The sequence below is a fragment of the Oncorhynchus clarkii genome, chromosome 13 (assembly GCF_045791955.1).
Source record: "Oncorhynchus clarkii lewisi isolate Uvic-CL-2024 chromosome 13, UVic_Ocla_1.0, whole genome shotgun sequence".
NCBI lineage: Eukaryota > Metazoa > Chordata > Actinopteri > Salmoniformes > Salmonidae > Oncorhynchus > Oncorhynchus clarkii.
This window is the reverse complement of record NC_092159.1, coordinates 15,021,781-15,042,923: the sequence shown is the minus strand read 5'-3', so window position 1 is coordinate 15,042,923 and position 21,143 is coordinate 15,021,781. Positions and strand designations below refer to the sequence as shown.

At 43.9% G+C, this 21,143-nt stretch overlaps 2 protein-coding genes across 3 annotated transcripts in view; both read right to left on the bottom strand.

Annotated features, from left to right (window-relative positions):
- LOC139424506 (myb/SANT-like DNA-binding domain-containing protein 4) overlaps nucleotides 1-21,143 on the bottom strand; it is a 1,073,247-nt gene that overhangs the window by 1,014,902 nt on the left and 37,202 nt on the right. The gene's annotated exons all lie outside the window — the stretch shown is intronic.
- LOC139424498 (uncharacterized) lies at nucleotides 141-10,692 on the bottom strand. 2 transcript variants are annotated; one of them, XM_071176410.1, is made up of 2 exons: nucleotides 10,385-10,692; nucleotides 141-3,816 (listed from the first exon to the last, which is right to left on the bottom strand). In XM_071176410.1, exon 2 carries the CDS (start codon nucleotides 3,521-3,523, stop codon nucleotides 1,868-1,870), a length of 1,656 nt encoding a protein of 551 aa, XP_071032511.1. In that variant the 5' UTR covers nucleotides 3,524-3,816; nucleotides 10,385-10,692; the 3' UTR covers nucleotides 141-1,867. The 2 variants fall into 2 exon arrangements, with proteins under 2 accessions (XP_071032511.1, XP_071032512.1); XM_071176411.1 differs by having other exon boundaries at nucleotides 10,571-10,692.

Sequence of the window (21,143 nt, the reverse complement as noted above, 5' to 3'; positions counted from 1 at the left end):
TTGATTGAAATATATTTTTTTCCCCTCAATTTCACCGGTGTTCCATTTATGACCATTTTATCATGTGTGTGAATTATGTTTCACCATTAGACCAGAAAGAGCGCAACAAAAGTTAAAGAAAATCACACGAAACAATACTGTTAATTTATGTTTTTTTCAACATCCTTTTATTTTTCAAGGTTTTCAATCTTTCAACAATCAGAATGAGTTGTTGTCATTATAACCATTGCATTACCCATTTCTGGAAAATCTATTTCCTTAACCATCCGGCAAACCACAAACGTTGAACAATATCACAGAGTACAAATGTCAAGGGATCGGGACATGGGTAAAATACATACATTACAGTATCACAATCAGGAAGATACAAGGGGACGGAAAAAACACACAATAACCCCCCAAAATAACTGAATCAAATAGAAAATAATAATAAAATAATAATAATAACAGTATCCAAGAGAGATAGAGAACTATACATTTATACAGAACGGCCAGTAGGCAGGCACGTGGATGTGAGACGTTTAACTAGTACAGCCTGTATGATCCACAGCTGATAAAGCAACTCAATGTAAAGGCCAAGATTGGGGATTGGTTCTTTTGACCTATGAAAAGTAGAGGCACCTTTGAGTGAGAAGAGAGTCGTTTCCCCCATTGCTTCACAAGTGCAATTACTACTTGATTCCTATGATCAGTGAGTCTAATGAGAATTTGTTGAGCTCTGGATTGTACTTTTGTATTCATGGTTTTACCGTTCAAAAAGTGTAGTGTGTAGTCTTGTGATATGTTCGTAACTGGCCTTAACAGGGGCTTTGTGTGTGTGTGTGTGTGTGTGTGTGTGTGTAAGAGGTCAGTAAAAGGTCAATTGACGGTAGGTTGCTCCAGGCATTTCCTAGTGACATGGAATCTAAAAGAAAGAGTTTCTTGCAGCGGTGGTTCATACAGACATTTTTTTAAGAAAACAACTTGAGGCATTTCATTGACATTGAGAACGGACTGTACAAAAAACTTTCTCACAAGGACAAACTGATAGCTTTTCTTTTTCCACTTCCATTTCTCCTTGTTATTTTTTGTTGTTTTTCCTTTTTTTCTTTGTAAAATATATTTAAATATATGTACATTTTCTATATCACAGTTATTTACAATCCAAGTGCTTGAAAAATGATTGGGTGTCCTATTCTGCATAAAGCAGGGATAGGTGTTTAGGGAGTAACGGAAACTGGTACAGCTGTTTTGTTGGTGGGGAGGAAGAATGGAACTCATTGTCAGGGGGGTTGGACGTGTTTCTTTGGTCATGGGAATGTTCCCAGAATGCCTTACCACCCACAAAGCAATTGGCCACTTGAGAGTTCAAACCAGAGCCTGAAAACAGCCTTCCATTTCAACGTTCATTCTAACCTTCCATTGTGATGTGATGTTTGTCTTTTCCCGAAGGAAAGAAAATGGGAGTTCCATCCATTCCATTCCCCTCATTCTCTTCACTCCACCACATTTGCTGAACCAATAAGTGATCTATTATTATCATTGTTCATGGATTGGATAAATGGATGGAGTGAGGGAAGGGTCCATATAAAAACATGGTGACACAGTGAACCAAGTCTTTTGAATCTGTCTGTGGTGATTGTGAACATCACTTTGACTGTCCTTGTTATTATTATCATCATCATCGAAGAGGAGTGTCTGTTGGCATAGTGGTAGGTGAAAAGGAGCGAGACACCTGATGATGAAGCAAAACTGAGGTTGGTTGTTGGTCGCAGTATCTCAAAGAGTCTTTGGTGCTCCCTTATTCACACCTCTTAGTCTTCCTCCCTGCGCTGGATCCCTTTTTGCATTCCTTCCACACCTCCTCTCTTTCTCTTGCTTCCCTCTGCTAGCAGAATTCTGACTCGTTCCCTGCCTCTTTGTTTTCCCCATTGCTATGGCCGCCATGTTGGTGGTTGCTAGGCAGGGCCAGGTAGGGATGCTGGGGATGAGAGGGCGGGGGGGATGTGGAGGAGGCGGGGCTTCTGTTTGGCACCTCCCCCTGATTGGACAGCGCTCTGTATTTCAGGCGGAGCTTGTGGGGCAGGTAGGTGGCCTGATCGTCTCCACTCTGACTCTGTGGCACCGACATCTGTGATGTCGCCCTCTGGTTGTAGCTTCCGACCTCGGAAGAGGAAGATGACGGTGACTCGTCATCGCTAGTGGAACCACCTTCTTTGTCTGAGCTCCTTTGATCACCATCACTGGACGAAGTGTCTTTCCCAGAGTGGGACTCTGTGTAGAAGCCCTCTCCGGCCCTGGGGCCGCCCTCGTAAGTGAGCACTGGGGGCTCCTCCTCATCCAGGGTACTGAGATAGGCGTTGTTGATGTGGTGCTGGTTGGAGGAGTGGCTTGACTTGTTGCCTTCTTCTCTACTGTGGTGGAGGAGCTCTGGGGCGAATCCTTCCTTGTGGCCGCCATCTTGGGTCTGATAAGGGCTGTACTGGCTTCTCTGTGTCTCCTGATGTCTTTGCTGCTCCTCGCGGGCTCGGTACCTTTGGACCTCCTCTGTGATGGTCTCTGTGTTCTCGGACTGTCTGCTTTGTTGGACCTGGGACTGTTGTTGTTCCATGTCCTCTGCTTGCCTCTGGTTCTGGCTCTCCATATAGGAGGAGCTGGAGGAGCGGTACATTTGTATCACACTCCTCTGGGCTGGGGCCGCTACCTGCTGGGGTGCTGGGCTGGCAGACTCCTGGCGGTAGTTGTTCTGGTGGTTGTGGTGGAAGTCCATGGCACAGTCGGCCTCTTGGGACCTGTGTTGGTGGCCACCGTTGAAGGAGATCCCAGTGGGGAGACCAGCATCCATGTCAGTGTCGTTGGACTCCATCTTGATCTCATAGCCCATGGGCTCAGGGCTGGAAGAGTCGTCAGACATGCACCCGTCGGAGAGGGATCCTCTTGGGGAGTATTTTGGGAGTGGGGTGTGGCGTTCCCCTCTGGTGGACTGTTCTGCTTCGGACGAGTCGGAGTTCAGCAGAGTGTTACCACAGGCACTGGAGTACCCGCTACTGGAGAAGTAGGGGTTACCAGCACTGGACTGTCCGTTTCCGCTGTTGGAGAGCTGCTGGCTCTTCTCCATGTAGGAAGCAGTGCTGATGAGGCCGAAGCGAAGCTTCAGCTGCAGGAGTTCCGTCTTCAGACGGCTGTTCTCATCATTCAGCGCCATCACACGGTTCTCCAGCACCATGTCGTTCATCCTCCTCTTCTCTCTGGAACGCTTGGCCGCCTCGTTGTTCTTGCGCCGCTTCTCCCAGTAGGAGGCGTCCTTCTTTTCGTCGGAGATGAACTCCCGTTTGCGACGGCTGGACATGCTGTTCTTTGAGCCGCCTTTGGTCTGGCGGCGCGGGACATCCTCGTCACCGGGTCTGGGAGACAGTGGCGGGAGGCTCTCGCTGTAGTTAGAGTATGTGTCTAAGTCCAGGTCGTTGTTGTTGTTGGGAGATGCAAAGTGAAGATTCAGGCTTTCCATTGTTGAGTCCTTTTGACCAGATTGGTGATCTGGCATTAAGGCCAAATGGGGGTAAGGGAGAGGACGAAAGTTCGCTGGAGAGATAACTTATTTGTATTAACTTTCTCTTTTAAGTCGCAGGATCTGTGAAAAACTCAGGGTGAGGTATTTGTGCTTCTCTAAGGCTGAACCTCATTGGTTAAATTACGTGACAAAGTTTTGTGAAATGTGAGTTTCAAAGTAGGTTCTTCTGTAATCCTTGAAGTCTCTAGGATGCAGAAGTGAAGTAGGTCAGTTGGTCTACTGGAAGACTTTTTCTTGTAGGCTGGGATCGCTCACGAGGAAACACACTATAGAAAGAGAGAGAATAAGAGAGAGAACATTCATTAGTTACCATAAATACTATGCCTTCCCACTGTGACATACATTAGGCATTCAATGTATTTCAATGTTACTGTACAGTGGTGATGATCGAGACAGAACATACAGTCCTAGAAACTCATAATGTGATTAGTTCAGGGTATTCTTGAGTTCACATGACTTCATAACTGCGAATCTGACACTTGATCCAAACTGCAATGGATCTGCCATCACTCATACACTGGCATGTCACCATTTGCTTGTGCCCAGAAAGTATACAAGCTACTATGACATAATCATAACATTATGTAAGAAAATGTTTCATCTTGGATTTGAATCTGAACATTCCTTTTGATCACCTTTCACAATCCCTCATTCTCAAAAGGACTTTCCTTTGCTAGACGTAACCCTTATTGGAGTTCTGTGGAGGAGAAGGCGGGGTATTGAGGTGGGCCAGCCTGGGGGTATACAGAGAGGGAGGGTGAGTAAGGCAGCAGCACGACCGGTACCCTTCCCACTCCACTCACAGGGATATAGGTCAACTCTGCTCAGAGGCTGCTAGGCGGCAGGTAGCCTAGTGGTTAGAGTATTGGGCCAGTAACCGAAAGGTTGCTGGATTGAATCCCCGAGCTGACAAGGTAAAAATCTGTCGTTCTGCCCCTGAACAAGGCAGTTAACCCACTGTTCCCCGGTAGACCGTCATTGCAAGTAAGAATTTGTTCTTAACTGACTTGCCAAGTTAAATAACGGTTAAATAAAATAAAACAAATAGGTGGGTTGTGTGGGTAAGGGAGGTTCTGAGCTGCAGTGTCTAAAGCGCTCTCTGTACAGTGTTGTGTAACAGCGCTGCACCAGACAGTCACATAAGAGGGCCAGTCTGACCTAGTGCCAGGGCTGCGGTTACTGAGCGACGGGCATTCAGGGAGGGAGAAAGGGAAGGAGCGCAAACCATCTATGTATCGACCTCTAATAATGTCCCCCTATAACCTTTATCAGTTGCCAGGCGGGATATTTTTTAAATGTAGCTATGAGGTCACACTGGTCTCTTATGGCACAATTGTCTACAATAATCCATCAAAGAGGTCAACTCAAAGAATCACTAACTTGTGACTTATTGCTGTGTCATAACAGTGGGCTGATGTCCTGAAGCTGACATATGACTTGTTATTCAACTGGCTGTGATTCCCCAACGGCACCAGAGGAGAGAGCCAAGGTCTCTTTTCCTTTATAAAATGCCAGCTAGAGAGCCTGCCAGGTATTACACAACCACAGTTAGTTAGTATGTATCGAGTGCATTCTGTGCCCCTACCGACGGGAAACATTGCTCAACATCCCCTTTTCTCACAAGTCACCAACATCGGTCGGTGGTGTTGCTAAATAAGCAGTTCAGTTGACTCATCGAGATGTTACATAACGTAAATGCGCTAATTCTAGATCTGTTGCGCTGATGATTCAGAGACATTAATTATGCATCACTTAACAGGGCAGTGTGTCCTATCTAGATGTTCTATTTCTCCACTAGAAAAACAGATCTGCGAGGATTCAACGTAATAATCTATCTAGGTCATTACTGTGTTACAATTACTAGTTCATTATTTTTTCTGAAGCAACTCCCTGAGCCAACAAGACTGCATCAGTCAAAACATTGACAGAGTCCGTTGCCGTTTGTGATTCTGATAACAGATCAAACAGAGCGCTGAGGTAATCATGATGGCCTGTTCTGATTGGTTGCTGTCTTATTGATTCAAATTTTAGTCAAACAGGAAAACCTGTAGATCAGTAACAGAAGCTTTTGGTCAGATATTGTTATCTTATCTCTTTTTCTATAGATTCAAAATTGTTTCTAATGTTAGGTATTTAATCTGTTAATTTCTGGTCTTTGCTACCACTATCAGGCTACCACCACTATATCTAACAATAGCTCAAGTAAGACTAAATAAGGTCTGGTTTTATTTTTGGGATCTGATCTAAAGCTGTCTCTACTCCGTCTGTCACTGATACACTAACTGAACTCAGCCCAAGTAGAGTACTTTCTAGCCACTTCATTTGGCTATAGAGCTTGTCTGGGTTACACAAGCTGACCTAGTCTCAACCTTGTCATAACAACCTGACCTAGTATCAACCTCATCATAACAACCTGACCTAGTCTCAACCTCATCATAACAACCTGACCTAGTATCAACCTCATCATAACAACCTGACCTAGTCTCAACCTTGTCATAACAACCTGACCTAGTCTCAACCTCCTCATAACAACCTGACCTAGTCTCAACCTCATCATAACAACCTGACCTGGTATCAACCTTGTCATAAGACCCTGACCTAGTCTCAACTTCATAACAATATAGATCTAGTCTCAACCTCATCATAACAACTTGACCTAGCTTCAACCTCATCATAACAATCTAGAGTATGACCATTTTATGACATAATAATACTAGTTTACAGTATATCTTTCTCACAGTGGCAGCTCCCTTCCTCCTTTCTTCATTTGCATAATATTTTTAGTGGTTACACCTTCCAGGACACTTTTCTCTGTCTTTTTTTCACAGTGGGAGACAGCCAAATAGGAATTCCCTCATATTTTGCTCTGCTGTCTTTCTTTCCCCCAAAGAATCACCACAGCCACCACGTGAGCCATCTCTTTCTCTGTCTCGGTTTTGGTTTTCGCCCAGACACAATACTAGAGGATGTAGTATGTTTTAGAAACAAAGTAGCGAGGGAAAACAGAAAACTAGAATGTCAGGAATGTCACAATGTTTCCACTCATCGATCAAAAGAAGGGAGAGAGAGAGAGAGCGCCATTGCGTGTCCCACTGACCTAAAAACGGAGCGCTGCGCATTTTCCTCTACCTCATTGATATGGTACTGGTACTCCCTGTATATAGCTTCATTCTTGTGTATTTGATTCCTTGTGTTTTTTTATTACTCTGCATCGTTGGGAAATGGCTCATAAGTAAGCATTTCATGGTAAAGTTCTATCCGGCGCACGTGACAAATAAATGTGATTTGATTTAAAAAGACCTTGCTCTCTGCCTTTGACTGAGTGCCATAAAATAGGTAAATAGAGCTGGAGAGGGAGGAAAATGGATAGGGGGGAGGGATTACAGAGCGCTCTAAAAATAGAGTGATAGAGAAGGGGTATTGGGGAGGAAGGCTGACGAGAAGGGCTTAGATGAATTCAATTGGTGGACACGACATTAAAGGAATTTTACAGACACTGCGGTACGTTGTAAAAAACATTTAAAAAAAAACTTGAATAGCCTACGTCAGCAGCGCAAAATCGGATTATAAAACCCCTGGTGATTGATACGCAACACGAATTCCTGGATACTCTATTTGACACCGGGAGAGGTCTCTATGCTACTCTATCTCTATGCAGACGATAAATAGCATGCATTAGAGACTTTAAAAAAAAAAAAAGCATTGACGTCAGAAGGCACACACCCATGTTCCATGTTAAAATCCGACAGAACATATTTCATAGAGCTGTGAGGACCGGGCTGATGTGCTAGTGTTCTGAATGTCATTGTGACAAGTTTACAAAGCAGAGCTTGCCTAATGCTGAAATATTAGCCACACCTACAGGTCACACACTGGAGGTCAGAGTGAGTACATTTTAGAGGTTGAATTCTCTCTGTAATATTGAGGTAAATACTGGATGCTATAGCCAAATTATCATTCCAAAGGGATAATACAAAGAAAAAAGCATTGAAGATTTTCAAAAGCCAGAATCTCCCTTGCTTCCCACACAATTATCAAGCTGTAGGAATGACTCACTCACAGCTAGGATTTCACCACCAGCGAGTTTAGCTGGGGGGAGATGTTAAAGACGGATGGGAAATGTTAGCACAGCCAAAGCCGTTCTCAGGCGTTTCACCATCACCTTTGACCCCCCAAAGGCAAGACTGAGTAATGCAAAGCATCCCTTTTCCCCTCCATCTCCAAGACATGATGAGCCACCCACATAAATGGACATGTGGTGGAGAGGCCGGTCAGGGTGCCTCCATTTTAGCTTCTGGCTTTGTCTTCTAAGAAAAGGCACCTAGAATCTAGGGAGACATTCCAGGTCAACTCTGAGTTCTATATAAGCATGTCGTCCTCTCTGTCACATGGGCTTGGGGACTAAGCTACCTCCCTTCTTTTCCATTTGCAACTAGGGAAATGCACTTTATTTATGTTAAATTATTCTTATCAATGTTCTTATCAATGTCCATTTAGGATTTACTTATCATCATTCGAATAGGCCAATACCTTCCAACTGACCAATATAGATGGCACCAAACCTGTGCCAAACATCTCTAATCCCTCTACAACTTCCTACCCATAAAGATCTGTAATACTGCAACATGGACTTCTGCTCTCCATTCACTTGCAATAAAATGAGGGTATTGTTTGCTAGGTGTAAGTCCAAGCATCCTTCAAGGTTATAGCCTAGATTAAAGTACCCTAAAAGTGACTTCACTATCGGGCAGCCAAAGTGTTCAGCTGCTTCAGATTCCACAGAGGCTAAATCTAAGAGTGGCAGGAGTCAACTAAGTACTACGAGCTCCCAAAACGTTTGCCTTCTAGTGTTTTTATATATGGCCAGCTTGTACCAGGCAGGGAGGGACACACTTAATCAGAATTCGCTCAAAGAGGCTGTGTGGCAAAGCCAAAGAAACGCCCCCCTGATTATGTTTCATGTCACAGTGAACCGAGTTGCAGACCAAAATGTATCTCTAAGTCTTTCCACACATCCTGCTTTCCTCCAGTCTGAGTTAGACTGGTTTGACCAATATTCACATTGGGAAAGAAAGGCTGTTCTGTAAACAGACCAACTGGCAGCAGCCTAAAAGGCTCAGTGACTGCTGCTCTGCCGACGGAGGGGTTTCCCTCTATTGCATCATGTCCTGGAGTTGGACAACTCAACACACACAAGCCCTGTTTTTGGTTATTATCTTAATTACGCAATAGAGCTCGTCCCATTAAGATCCCATGGGAACAAGCAACTTTATAGACTGGCGGAAAATACCGGAATTATACCACCTGGTATAATTGGTGTAATTACACCTAAATAGGATTTGAGTGTTTTGTTTGAGTACAGATTTTGCAAGAAATATATAAATAGCAAATATAGTTGTACTGACTGGTGGATGACTGTAACGCATTCTGCTTAGGCTATGGGAAATCATCCACAGGCTAGTGTTAAACATTAAACATATGGCCGGTGAAAACCTCAGGGCACAAGTCTCGATTGGAAACACCTGCTTTTACTTTGCAACAGGTCAATTAAATACAAATACCTCTAGATTTAAAAAAAAAATGAAAAAAGAAATACATGTGATATTCCTAATTGTTAAATATCAAGGCACATGCTTGCAAATCTTTGTCTATGAATTAATTCTGCAAACTTTCCCCCAGCCCTCATGAAAGACCATGATTCTATTCATTCTCCTCCTCTCATTCTACTGCGTAGCTTACTAGTGCATTGCTATTATGTCATATGCCATACCACCCCTCAGCCCCCCTCAAAATAACTCTATGGACTGCTTATAGATGTGTAATAACATGATTATAACTATCCTTTGTGCCAAAATTCCATGACATCTAGTTTTGACCAAATATTTATCATATAAAATGACTAATGGCATAGAATGGATGCAAACGCAAGACTTATACCTAGTAATCGCTCTTGTTCCAAGTTCCAGAGAAAAGCTACACGTGACGGCCGAACATCCTCGACAGGCACATGGAATGTCTGAGGGTCTGACTTACAACACGACAAAAGGAGGTCACCGATAGGAACGAAATCAATAATGACGAACTTGCCTGCACCAATAGACAATTTATTGCACTGAAATAAAAAAGAATGTTCTATTCGTTTTCAGTATACTTTGCCTATAATTAACCTACCTGTATATTATTAGACTTCAGGGCTATCAAGGCTATTAATGACAACTTCATAAATAAAATATAGGACACACACCTGCTATTTAGATTTAGCAACATGTCAATAAAACAAATATTTTTAAGTAAAGAAATAAAAAACATGTTATAAACTACAATAACTCCAGACAATGTTCTTCACAGCAAGAGGCCACCCCCCAAAACGGTTTGATTTTCCAATCTATTGCACAGTGGATTTACTACCCATCCATTGAACAAATACCATGAGGGAAAAAACGCCCGACCTGACATTGAGCGCATTGAGCAATGTGAATCGGCTTCTCTTTACAACAACATCCACCACTTTACAATACAGTGCCTTGATTAAAGCTGAGAATGTTCTTGATAAATATACAGTATGAATGAATAATTGGGAAAGGGAACTGGTTTAAAATAAACCACAATGACTACAAATAAGTCAAAGTCACACATACAGTGGCTGTCTACCGGTAGGGGCGAGTCGCCCGCATGTGAACAATACCCATACCTAAAAGAATAATGAGAATCTGAATCCGCAACAGTGTTGCACTTTTAAACAAATATACAATTCTAAATAATTTGTTATCCAGCATTCAAACCAATCGAACATTTCCGCACAGAATTAAGCACATCAATAGGACTCCAACGCACCTTTTACGAACAAGTGACGTGTCTCCAGCAAAAAATGCACAATGCCGGACACAAAGCAATCGCTTTCCGCAGTTGAAGTTGGCTCGTATCCTCTATTTCTTTCAACAGAAATGGTCAAATAGCTAGATGCTTCATTTGTCTGAGAGAATAAAAAAAGCGCTCGGGAGCAGCTCTAGCTCCTCTTACTTGCTCTGAGGTCAGTCTGTCTGGTTGTAGCTTACTAGAAGCAGTGTCTCCCCCTTTTGCATTGAGTCCCGACTGTTATGTTGGGCGCTTGCTCCAGTTTCTCTCCCTCTCCCCTCTAGAATGTGTGTTAGTGGGTCAGTGGTTGCGTAACAGCTCATAGGCTGCCTCGTCACGTCTTTTTTGTTGGCGCGCGCGCTCCCTGTTTGCCCCTACGGTACTGATACCTATTGCTTCGACCTGATGCAACACAATTTGGCAGGACCGGGCCACCGGACCAGTAGTATCTGACTAGCGCCAGACAGAATCAGAATGAGATTTCGGTCAAAGATTTGGTTAGGTTGCCCAAAGGGCGAGGTGAAGACAAATAGCCTAAAGCTTGATTAGCCTACCTGTGTGTGTGTATGTACACGTTTTATTATACTTGTAAGTACCAGAAGTCCTTACAAGAATAGTAAACCAACAAAAATTCAGAGAAGTGAGGCCATTTTGCTTTACTTGCAAAAATTGATTTTAGGTTTAGGGTTTAAAATTAGAATTAGGGTTGGGGTTGGGGTTAGGATTAAGATTAGGATTAGGATTTAGATTTAAATTTAGGGTTTGGGATTACTTTTAGGGTTAGCGGTTAGGGAAAATAGGATTTTTAATGGAAATCAATTGTTCATCCCCCAAAAGTCCTCACAAGGTGTGTGTGTGTTTGTGTGCAAGATACAAGATTCTATACAAGGTATGCCATACCATATGTGATTGAAGTGTATCATTGCGTTGGTTGTGTGTTATTATAGGTGTGTGTGCATAAAAAAGCCAGGATGGGGGCATAGAGAGAGAATTAATTCAAGGATGAGGTCATTGTTGTCTTACCTAGCTCTCTCTTAGCTAGCTCTCCCAATCAACACCTGTGATTACTTTATGCCTCGCTGTATGTCTCTCTCAAATGTCAATATGCTTTGTATACTGTTGTTCAGGTTAGTTATCATTGTTTTAGTTTACAATGGAGCCCCTAGTTCCACTCATCATACCTCTGATACCTTCTTTGTCCCACCTCCCACACATGTGGTGACCTCACCCATTATAACCAGCATGTCCAGAGATACAACCTCTCTTATCATCACTCAGTGCCTGGGTTTACCTCCGCTGTACCCGCTCCCCACCATACCCATGTCTGCACATTATGCCCTGAATCTATTCTACCATGCCCAGAAATCTGCTCCTTTTATTCTTTGTCCCCAACGCTCTAGGTGACCCTCATCCTACTCCTCCTCTGTTCCTCGGGTGATGTGGAGATAAACCCAGGCTGTCCCCAGACACCCTCATTTGTTGACTTCTGTGATTGAAAAAGCCTTGGTTTTATGCATGTCAACATCAGAAGCCTCCTCCCTATTTGTTTTACTCACTGCTTTAGCACACTCCGCCAACCCTGATGTCCTTGCCGTGTCTGAATCCTGGCTTAGGAAGGCCACCAAAAATTCTGAGATTTCCATACCCAACTACAACATTTACCATCAAGATAGAACTGCCAAAGGGGGAGGAGTTGCAATCTACTGCAGAGATAGCCTGCAAAGTTCTGTCATACTTTCCAGGTCCATACCAAAACAGTTTGAACTTCCAATTTTAAAAATTAATCTCTACAGAAATAGGTTTCTCACTGTTGCCGCCTGCTATCGACCCCCCTCAGCTCCCAGCTCTGCCCTGGATACCATTTGTGAATTGATCGCACCCCATCTAGCTTCAGAGTTCGTTCTGTTAGGTGACCTAAATTGGGATATGCTTAACACCCCGGCAGTCCTACAGTCTAAGCTAGATGCCCTCAATCTCACACAAATCATCAAGGAACCCACCAGGCACAACCCTAAATCCGTAAACATGGGCACCCTCATAGACATTATCCTGACCAACTTGCCCTCCAAAATACACCTTCGCTGTTTTCAATCAGGATCTCAGCGATCACTGCCTCATTGCCTGTATCTGCTATGGGTCCACGGTCAAACGACCACCCCTCATCACTGTCAAACGCTCCCTGAAACACTTCTGCGAGCAGGCCTTTCTAATCGACCTGGCCTGGGTATCCTGGAAGGATACTGACCTCATCCTGTCAGTCGAGGATGCCTGGTCATTCTTTAAAAGTAATTTCCTCACCATCTTAGATAAGCATGCCCCGTTCAAAAAATGCAGAACTAAGAACAGATATAGCTCTTGATTTACTCCAGACCTGACTCCCCTTGACCAGCACAAAAACATCCTGTGGCGGACTACAATAGCATTGAATAGTCCCAGCGATATGCAACTGTTCAGGGAAGTCAGGAACCAATACACACATTCAGTCAGGAAAGCAAAGGCTAGCTTTTTCAAGCAGAAATTTGCATCCTGTAGCTCTAATTCCCAACATTTTTGGGACACTGTAAAGTCCATGGAGAACAAGAGCACCTCCTCCCAGCTGCCCGCTGCAATGAGGCAAGGTAACACGTCACCACCGATAAATCCATGATAATCGAACATTTCAATAAGCATTTCTCAACGGCTGGCCATGCCTTCCTCCTGGCTACTCTAACCCCGGTCAACAGCCCCCCCTCCACCCCCCCACCCCCACCCCTACTCGCCCAAGCCACTCCAGCTTCTCCTTCACCCAGATACAGGTAGCAAGTGTTCGGAAAGAGGTGCAAAACCTGGACCCGTACAAATCAGCTAGGCTAGACAACCTGGACCCTCTCTTTCTAAAAGTGACCGCCGCCATTGTTGCAACCCCGATTACCAGCCTGTTCAACCTCTCTTTCGTAACGTCCGAGATCCCTAAAGATTGGAAAGCTGCCGCGGTCATCCCCCTCTTCAAAGGGGGTGACACCCTAGACCCAAACTGTTACAGACCTATATCCATCCTGCCCTGCCTATCTAAAGTCTTCGAAAGTCAAGTTAATAAAAAGATCACTGACCATTTCGAATCCCACAGTACCTACTCCGCTGTGCAATCCGGTTTCCGAGCTGGTCACGGGTGCACCTCAGCCACACTCAAGGTACTAAACGATATCATAACCGCCATCGATAAAAGACAGTACTGTGCAGCCGTCTTCATCGACCTGGCCAAGGCTTTCGACTCTGTCAATCACCGCATTCTTATCGGCAGACTCAATAGCCTTGGTTTTTCTAATGACTGTCTCGCCTGGTTCACCAACTACTTTGCAGACAGAGTTCAGTGTGTCAAATCAGAGGGCATGTTGTCTGGACCTCTGGCCGTCTCTATGGGGGTACCACAGGGTTCAATTCTCGGGCCGACTCTTTTCTCTGTATATATCAATGATTTCGCTCTTGCTGCGGGCGATTCCCTAATCCACCTCTACGCAGATGACACCATTCTGTATACTTCTGGCCCTTCCTTGGACACTGTGCTATCTAACCTCCAAACGAGCGGCATGAATGGCATACAACACTCCTTCTGTGGCCTCCAACTGCTCTTAAACACTAGTAAAACCAAATGCATGCTTTTCAACAGTTCGCTGCCCGCACCTGCCCGCCCGACTAGCATCACCACCCTGGACGGTTCCGACTTAGAATATGTGGACAACTATAAATACCTAGGTGTCTGGTTAGACTGTAAACTCTCCTTCCAGACTCATATTAAACATCTCCAATCCAAAATCAAATCTAGAATCATCTTTCTATTTCGCAACAAAGCCTCCTTCACTCACGCTGCCAAACGTACCCTACTGATCCTTACCGATCCTCGACTTTGGCGATGTCATCTACAAAATAGCTTCCAATACTCTACTCAGGAAACTGAATGCAGTCTATCACAGTGCCATCCGTTTGTTACCAAATCACCTTATACCACCCACCACTGCGACCTGAATGCTTTAGTCGGCTGGCCCTCGCTACATATTCATCGCCAGACCCACTGGCTCCAGGTCATCTATAAGTCTATGCTAGGTAAAGCTCCGCCTTATCTCAGTTCACTGGTCATGATAACAACACCCACCCATAGCACACGTTCCAGCAGGTATATCTCACTGATCATCCCCAATGCCAACACCTCATTTGGCCTCCTTTCCTTACAGTTCTCTGCTGCCAGTGACTGGAACTAATTGCAAAAATCGCTGAAGCTGGAGACTTATATTTCTTTCACCAACTTTAAACATCAGCTATCTGAGCAGCTAACCGATCCCTGCAGCTGTACATAGTCCATCTGTATATAGCCCACCCAATCTACCTACTTCATCCCCATACTGTTTTTATTTTATTTACTTTTCAGCTCTTTTGCACACCAGTATCTCTACTTGCATATCATCATCTGCTCATTTATCACTCCAGTGTTAATCTGCTAAATTGTAATTATTATCCTATGGCCTATTTATTGCCTACCTCCTCATGCCTTTTGCACACACTGTATATAGACTTCCTTTTTTTCTACTGTGTCATTGACTTGTTTATTGTTTACTCCATGTGTAACTCTGTGTTGTTATCTGTGTCACACTGCTTTGCTTTATCTTGGCCAGGTCGCAGTTGTAAATGAGAACTTGTTCTCAGCTAGCCTACCTGATTAAATAAAGGTGAAATATATATATATATTTTTAATCAGCCTCATCACACAATTTATTGCACAACTAAAATGACATCACAGTTACAACCTGCTATTAAATTCAAGGTTACGTTCCAAATGGCACCCTATTCCCTATATAGTGCAAAACGTTTTAACCCATAGGGCTCTGGTCAAAAAACTACATAGGGAACAGGGTGGGTGCATTGGGATGCAGCCCAAGTCATTTTTCATAGCAAAAGCACTCAGGGCGAAAGAGAGATATATTGTTTAAGAAAAACAAAGTGTTTATCCCAATTCAGCTCCCTTCAATATACATTCAAACTAAACTCATCAATCACAATGGGCATGAGTGTTCAAATAAATCACTCTAGATAAAATAATGAGATCAATAAATAATCAATAAATCCCTAACTTCATCCTATTAGGTGATGTTACATCTTAAACATGTATAATCCTCAAAATGATGCTTATAGCCATGTCATTAATCTGTTTTTATGTATATGCTTCCCCCCTTTTGAAGGTTATATATAGCATCACAAACTTCTACCTTCTTGGATATATACAGTTGAAGTCGGAAGTTTACATACACTTAGGCTGGACTCATTAAAGATCGTTTTTCATCCACTCCCCAAATTTCTTGTTAACAAACTATAGTTTTGGCAAGTCAGTTAGGACATCTACTTTGCCCATGGCACAAGTCATTTTTCCAACAATTGTTTACAGACAGATTATTTCAATTATAATTCACTGTATCACAATTCCAGTGGTTCAGAAGTTTGCATACACAAATTTGACCGTGCCTTTAAACAGCTTGGAAAATTCCAGAAAATAATGTCATGGCTTTAGAAGCTTCTGATAGGTTAATTGACATCATTTGAGTCAATTGAAGGTGTACCTGTGGATGTATTTCACGGCCTACCTTCAAACTCAGTGCCTCTTTGCTTGATCATGGGAAAATCAAAAGAAATCAGCCAAGACATCAGAAGAATAATTGTAGACCTCCACAAGTCTGGTTCATCCTTGGGAGTAATTTCCAAATGCCTGAAGGTAGTTCATCTGGCTTGCTAGGACTCTCATTTGGATTACATAGGGAATATAACGATTGAGCCCTGATGCTCCGTTTTATGTCATAACGATTGAGCCCTGAAGCTCCGTTTTATGTCATAACGATTGAGCCCTGATGCTCCGTTTTATGTCACAACGATTGAGCCCTGATGCTCCGTTTTATGTCATAACGATTGAGCCCTGATGCTCCGTTTTATGTCACAACGATTGAGCCCTGATGCTCCGTTTTATGTCATAACGATTGAGCCCTGATGCTCCGTTTTATGTCATAACGATTGAGCCCTGATGCTCCGTTTTATGTCACAACGATTGAGCCCTGATGCTCCGTTTTATGTCATAACGATTGAGCCCTGAAGCTCCGTTTTATGTCATAACGATTGAGCCCTGAAGCTCCGTTTTATGTCATAACGATTGAGCCCTGAAGCTCCGTTTTATGCCATAAGACAAGCTGTTTCCAAGGCGATTTTTGTAACAACATCAAGAGCCTCTCTGGATGTCCGTGGTGATAGATAACTATAGTCAAGGACAGCTTCAGTTATTCTATTGGCACTCTGAATGGGTTTTTATTCTCGGTCCGTAGTGTTTTCTCTATTGTATCAGCAGGCCTGCCATTCAGAATGACCTTGGAGATAAGGAAATAACAGCCAATGGAGAAAGCAATGATGTCGTTTTCAATGGAATAAGGTTATCACACATTTGATAGAAGTGGTTATTCTCTCACATTTTCTCTAATACAATACTGCTGTCCCTTTGATCTCCCATTTCAGAGATATAAAAATGGGGGAAAATGGAATCACTTCTTATCATATTGCCTTTGAGCATTTTTGGATATATGGAATTTGAGAACTGACCTGTTGCACTACAAGGGTGAAAGACACATGAACATAAAGAAATCCTGTTCTCCATAGACGTCAAGCATCAAATGGTTTTGAGGACCCTAGGCTGTTGTCTTCACTTATTTATGCTTATTACTTGATGCCTATCACACACACACACACACACACACACACACACACACACACACACACACACACACACACACACACACACACACACACACACACAATGCCATTCTCCAATCTAATGGTAACCTCTTCATTGCCTCCAATAAACCTCCGACAAGTAGTGTTGAGGAGAGTGAGTTTTTATCTCTGTAAGACAAATGTGGAAAGGCCATAAAGTGTGAATAGTATCGTTATTAGTGTCAGTAGAGCGTTTAACCCTTTGAACTTTATGGACTGTAGCATTGGTCAGCTCAGGGTTTACTCCAACGCCCTGTGCTGGTTATTCATCTTTCTTATTAACCCTAAACACTCAGAGAGAAGAGAGAAGGGTATCTTACAGTAGATCTGACTCTATATTCCAATATCCTGTTGGAATCCATCCAATTCCAATGCCAATTCAAATGCTTTTTCTTGACACTTTTTTTAGTGTGCGTATGTTCATTAAAACAGTGTCAAACCTGGAGTCAAATGTTTTCACAGTGTTACATAATTGCTTTTACATATGCCACGGAGAAGCCCCTTTGGAGACATGGAATAAAGGAATCAATTGGAAAGGATTAAGAAAGAACAGATTCATATACATCCCTTCTTCCACCCCCCTTTTCTTCCATTCCCCTCTCTCCTTCCATCCCCCTCTCCTTCTCTCTCCCTCTCCTTCCATCCCCCTCTCCTTCTCTCTCCCTCTTCTTCCCTCCCCCTCTCTTTGTTACCACACCACCGTCAGTCAGACAATCTTGGGGAGACGTTGACCTTAAACTTGGTAGCTCCTACCCCCTCTACTCCGACAACAACCACCCAACCCCCAACGCACTCCCCCCAGAGCTGCGTCTGCTGCACAGTGTTCCCTTGGCAACCGTCATAGCCCGCGTCTGCCTAGCAACCAGCAACCAGACTGTCTGTATGGTCTATGGATTATAGGAATGGGGGTTGGTTGTAGACTAGACTAGAGGGAGGGGTGTTGGGGACTGGGGTAGAGTAGACAAAACAACTGATGTGTATCTATTGGGCTATTCAGTGTTATTGTTAGGCAGGCGGGGAGGAAACAGACCGAGGTAGACTCAGTGAACTGGGGGGTTACCATGTATGGAGTCCATGCCTGTCAAAAACAATATCTGGGGTGTCTCACTCACACTCTCCATGTTATCGCCAAGGAAAGATGAGAGAAAAAGAACAAGAATATTAATATAATAAACCTACGCCAGGAAATACGTTAAATACGTCTAAGTAACCAGGCTCACTACTGGAACAATAAGGACTGGTGTGGCATGAGGCTGTAGAGAGTCTACTACTGGAACGATAAGGACTGGTGTAGCATGAGGCTGTAGAGAGTCTACTACTGGAACGATAAGGACTGGTGTAGCATGAGGCTGTAGAGAGTCTACTACTGGAATGATAAGGACTGGTGTAGCATGAGGCTGTAGAGAGTCTACTACTGGAACGATAAGGACTGGTGTGACATGAGGCTGTAGAGAGTCTACTACTGGAACGATAAGGACTGGTGTAGCATGAGGCTGTAGAGAGTCTACTACTGGAACGATAAGGACTGGTGTAGCATGAGGCTGTAGAGAGTCTACTACTGGAACGATAAGGACTGGTGTAGCATGAGGCTGTAGAGAGTCTACTACTGGAACGATAAGGACTGGTGTGACATGAGGCTGTAGAGAGTCTACTACTGGAACGATAAGGACTGGTGTGACATGAGGCTGTAGAGAGTCTACTACTGGAACGATAAGGACTGGTGTGACATGAACCTGTAGAGAGTCTACTACTGGAACGATAAGGACTGGAGTGGCATGAGGCATGTGTTCTGACAAAACACTGTAGAGAGTCTACTACTGGAACGATAAGGACTGGTGTGGCATGAGGCTGTAGAGAGTCTACTACTGGAACGATAAGGACTGGTGTGGCATGAGGCTGTAGAGAGTCTACTACTGGAACGATAAGGACTGGTGTGACATGAGGCTGTAGAGAGTCTACTACTGGAACGATAAGGACTGGTGTGACATGAGGCTGTAGAGAGTCTACTACTGGAACGATAAGGACTGGTGTGGCATGAGGCATGTGCTCTGACAAATACACTGTAGAGAGTCTACTACTGGAACGATAAGGACTGGTGTAGCATGAGGCATGTGCTCTGACAAATACACTGTAGAGAGTCTACTACTGGAACGATAAGGACTGGTGTGGCATGAGGCTGTAGAGAGTCTACTACTGGAACGATAAGGACTGGTGTGACATGAGGCTGTAGAGAGTCTACTACTGGAACGATAAGGACTGGTGTGGCATGAGGCATGTGCTCTGACAATTACACTGTAGAGAGTCTACTACTGGAACGATAAGGACTGGTGTAGCATGAGGCATGTGCTCTGACAAATACACTGTAGAGAGTCTACTACTGGAACGATAAGGACTGGTGTGGCATGAGGCTGTAGAGAGTCTACTACTGGAACGATAAGGACTGGTGTGACATGAGGCTGTAGAGAGTCTACTACTGGAACGATAAGGACTGGTGTGACATGAGCCTGTAGAGAGTCTACTACTGGAACGATAAGGACTGGTGTAGCATGAGGCATGTGCTCTGACAAATACACTGTAGAGAGTCTACTACTGGAACGATAAGGACTGGTGTGGCATGAGGCTGTAGAGAGTCTACTACTGGAACGATAAGGACTGGTGTGGCATGAGGCTGTAGAGAGTCTACTACTGGAACGATAAGGACTGGTGTGACATGAGGCTGTAGAGAGTCTACTACTGGAACGATAAGGACTGGTGTGACATGAACCTGTAGAGAGTCTACTACTGGAACGATAAGGACTGGTGTAGCATGAGGCTGTAGAGAGTCTACTACTGGAACGATAAGGACTGGTGTGACATGAACCTGTAGAGAGTCTACTACTGGAACGATAAGGACTGGTGTAGCATGAGGCTGTAGAGAGTCTACTACTGGAACAATAAGGACTGGTGTAGCATGAGGCATGTGCTCTGACAAAACACTGTAGAGAGTCTACTACTGGAACGATAAGGACTGGTGTGGCATGAGGCTGTAGAGAGTCTACTACTGGACAAATACACTGTAGAGAGTCTACTACTGGACAAATACACTGTAGAGAGTCTACTACTGGACAAATACACTGTAGAGAGTCTACTACTGGACAAATACACTATAGAGAGTCTACTACTGGACAAATACACTGTAGAGAGTCTACTACTGGACAAATACACTATAGAGAGTCCACTACTGGAACGATAAGGACTGGTGTGGAAACGGATATTTCTGCTGTGGGTGAAGTGTTCAGCTACAGAGAGTGCCGGATGCCACCTAGTGTTGGGTTTTGATCATTGATGAACAACAGCTTCCAAACCTGCTCTGTATGTATCTCTGAATATCACCGAGCCAGTAGTGAACAGTTAGCATCTCTTACTCTATACGAAGTAGTCTTCTACACTATCATCATAATCTCCTGTATTAGCGTCCCCCTCCCTCCTTTGACTTTCTATCTACTCTTCTTCTCTCTATACCCCTCCTTTTCTCTCCTTTTTTCTTCTCTAAGTCTTTCTTTCTCTCTGTCCCATTCATATTCAGGTCCAGAAGTGCTTCCTGACATGGGCCAATCAATATCCTGTCCTCTCCTTGAAGCTTAAAATAGCTTCTCCTCCTGCTGCTGCTGACGTTGTCTCTCTCTCTGTGTGTGTGTGTGTGTGTGTGTGTGTGTGTGTGTGTGTGTGTGTGTGTGTGTGTGTGTGTGTGTGTGTGTGTGTGTGTGTGTGTGTGTGTGTGTGCTACTGCTGACGTGGTACATATGAGTCACTCAGAGACCCACTCTCTCCCCCCATCCCATCCCCATCACTGAACAGAGAGGGAGGCCTAGATTATGCCCCAATCTCCATTTTTATCCATTTTATTGTAACACATTTGCACTGCCCGTACTTTACCTTCATGTACATATTGTAGAGATGCATTGTATCTACAGAACCCCTC

Excerpts from the sequence above, each read along its gene's own strand:
- LOC139424498 (XM_071176410.1), bottom strand. The coding sequence starts at position 3,523 with ATGCCAGATCACCAATCTGGTCAAAAGGACTCAACAATGGAAAGCCTG.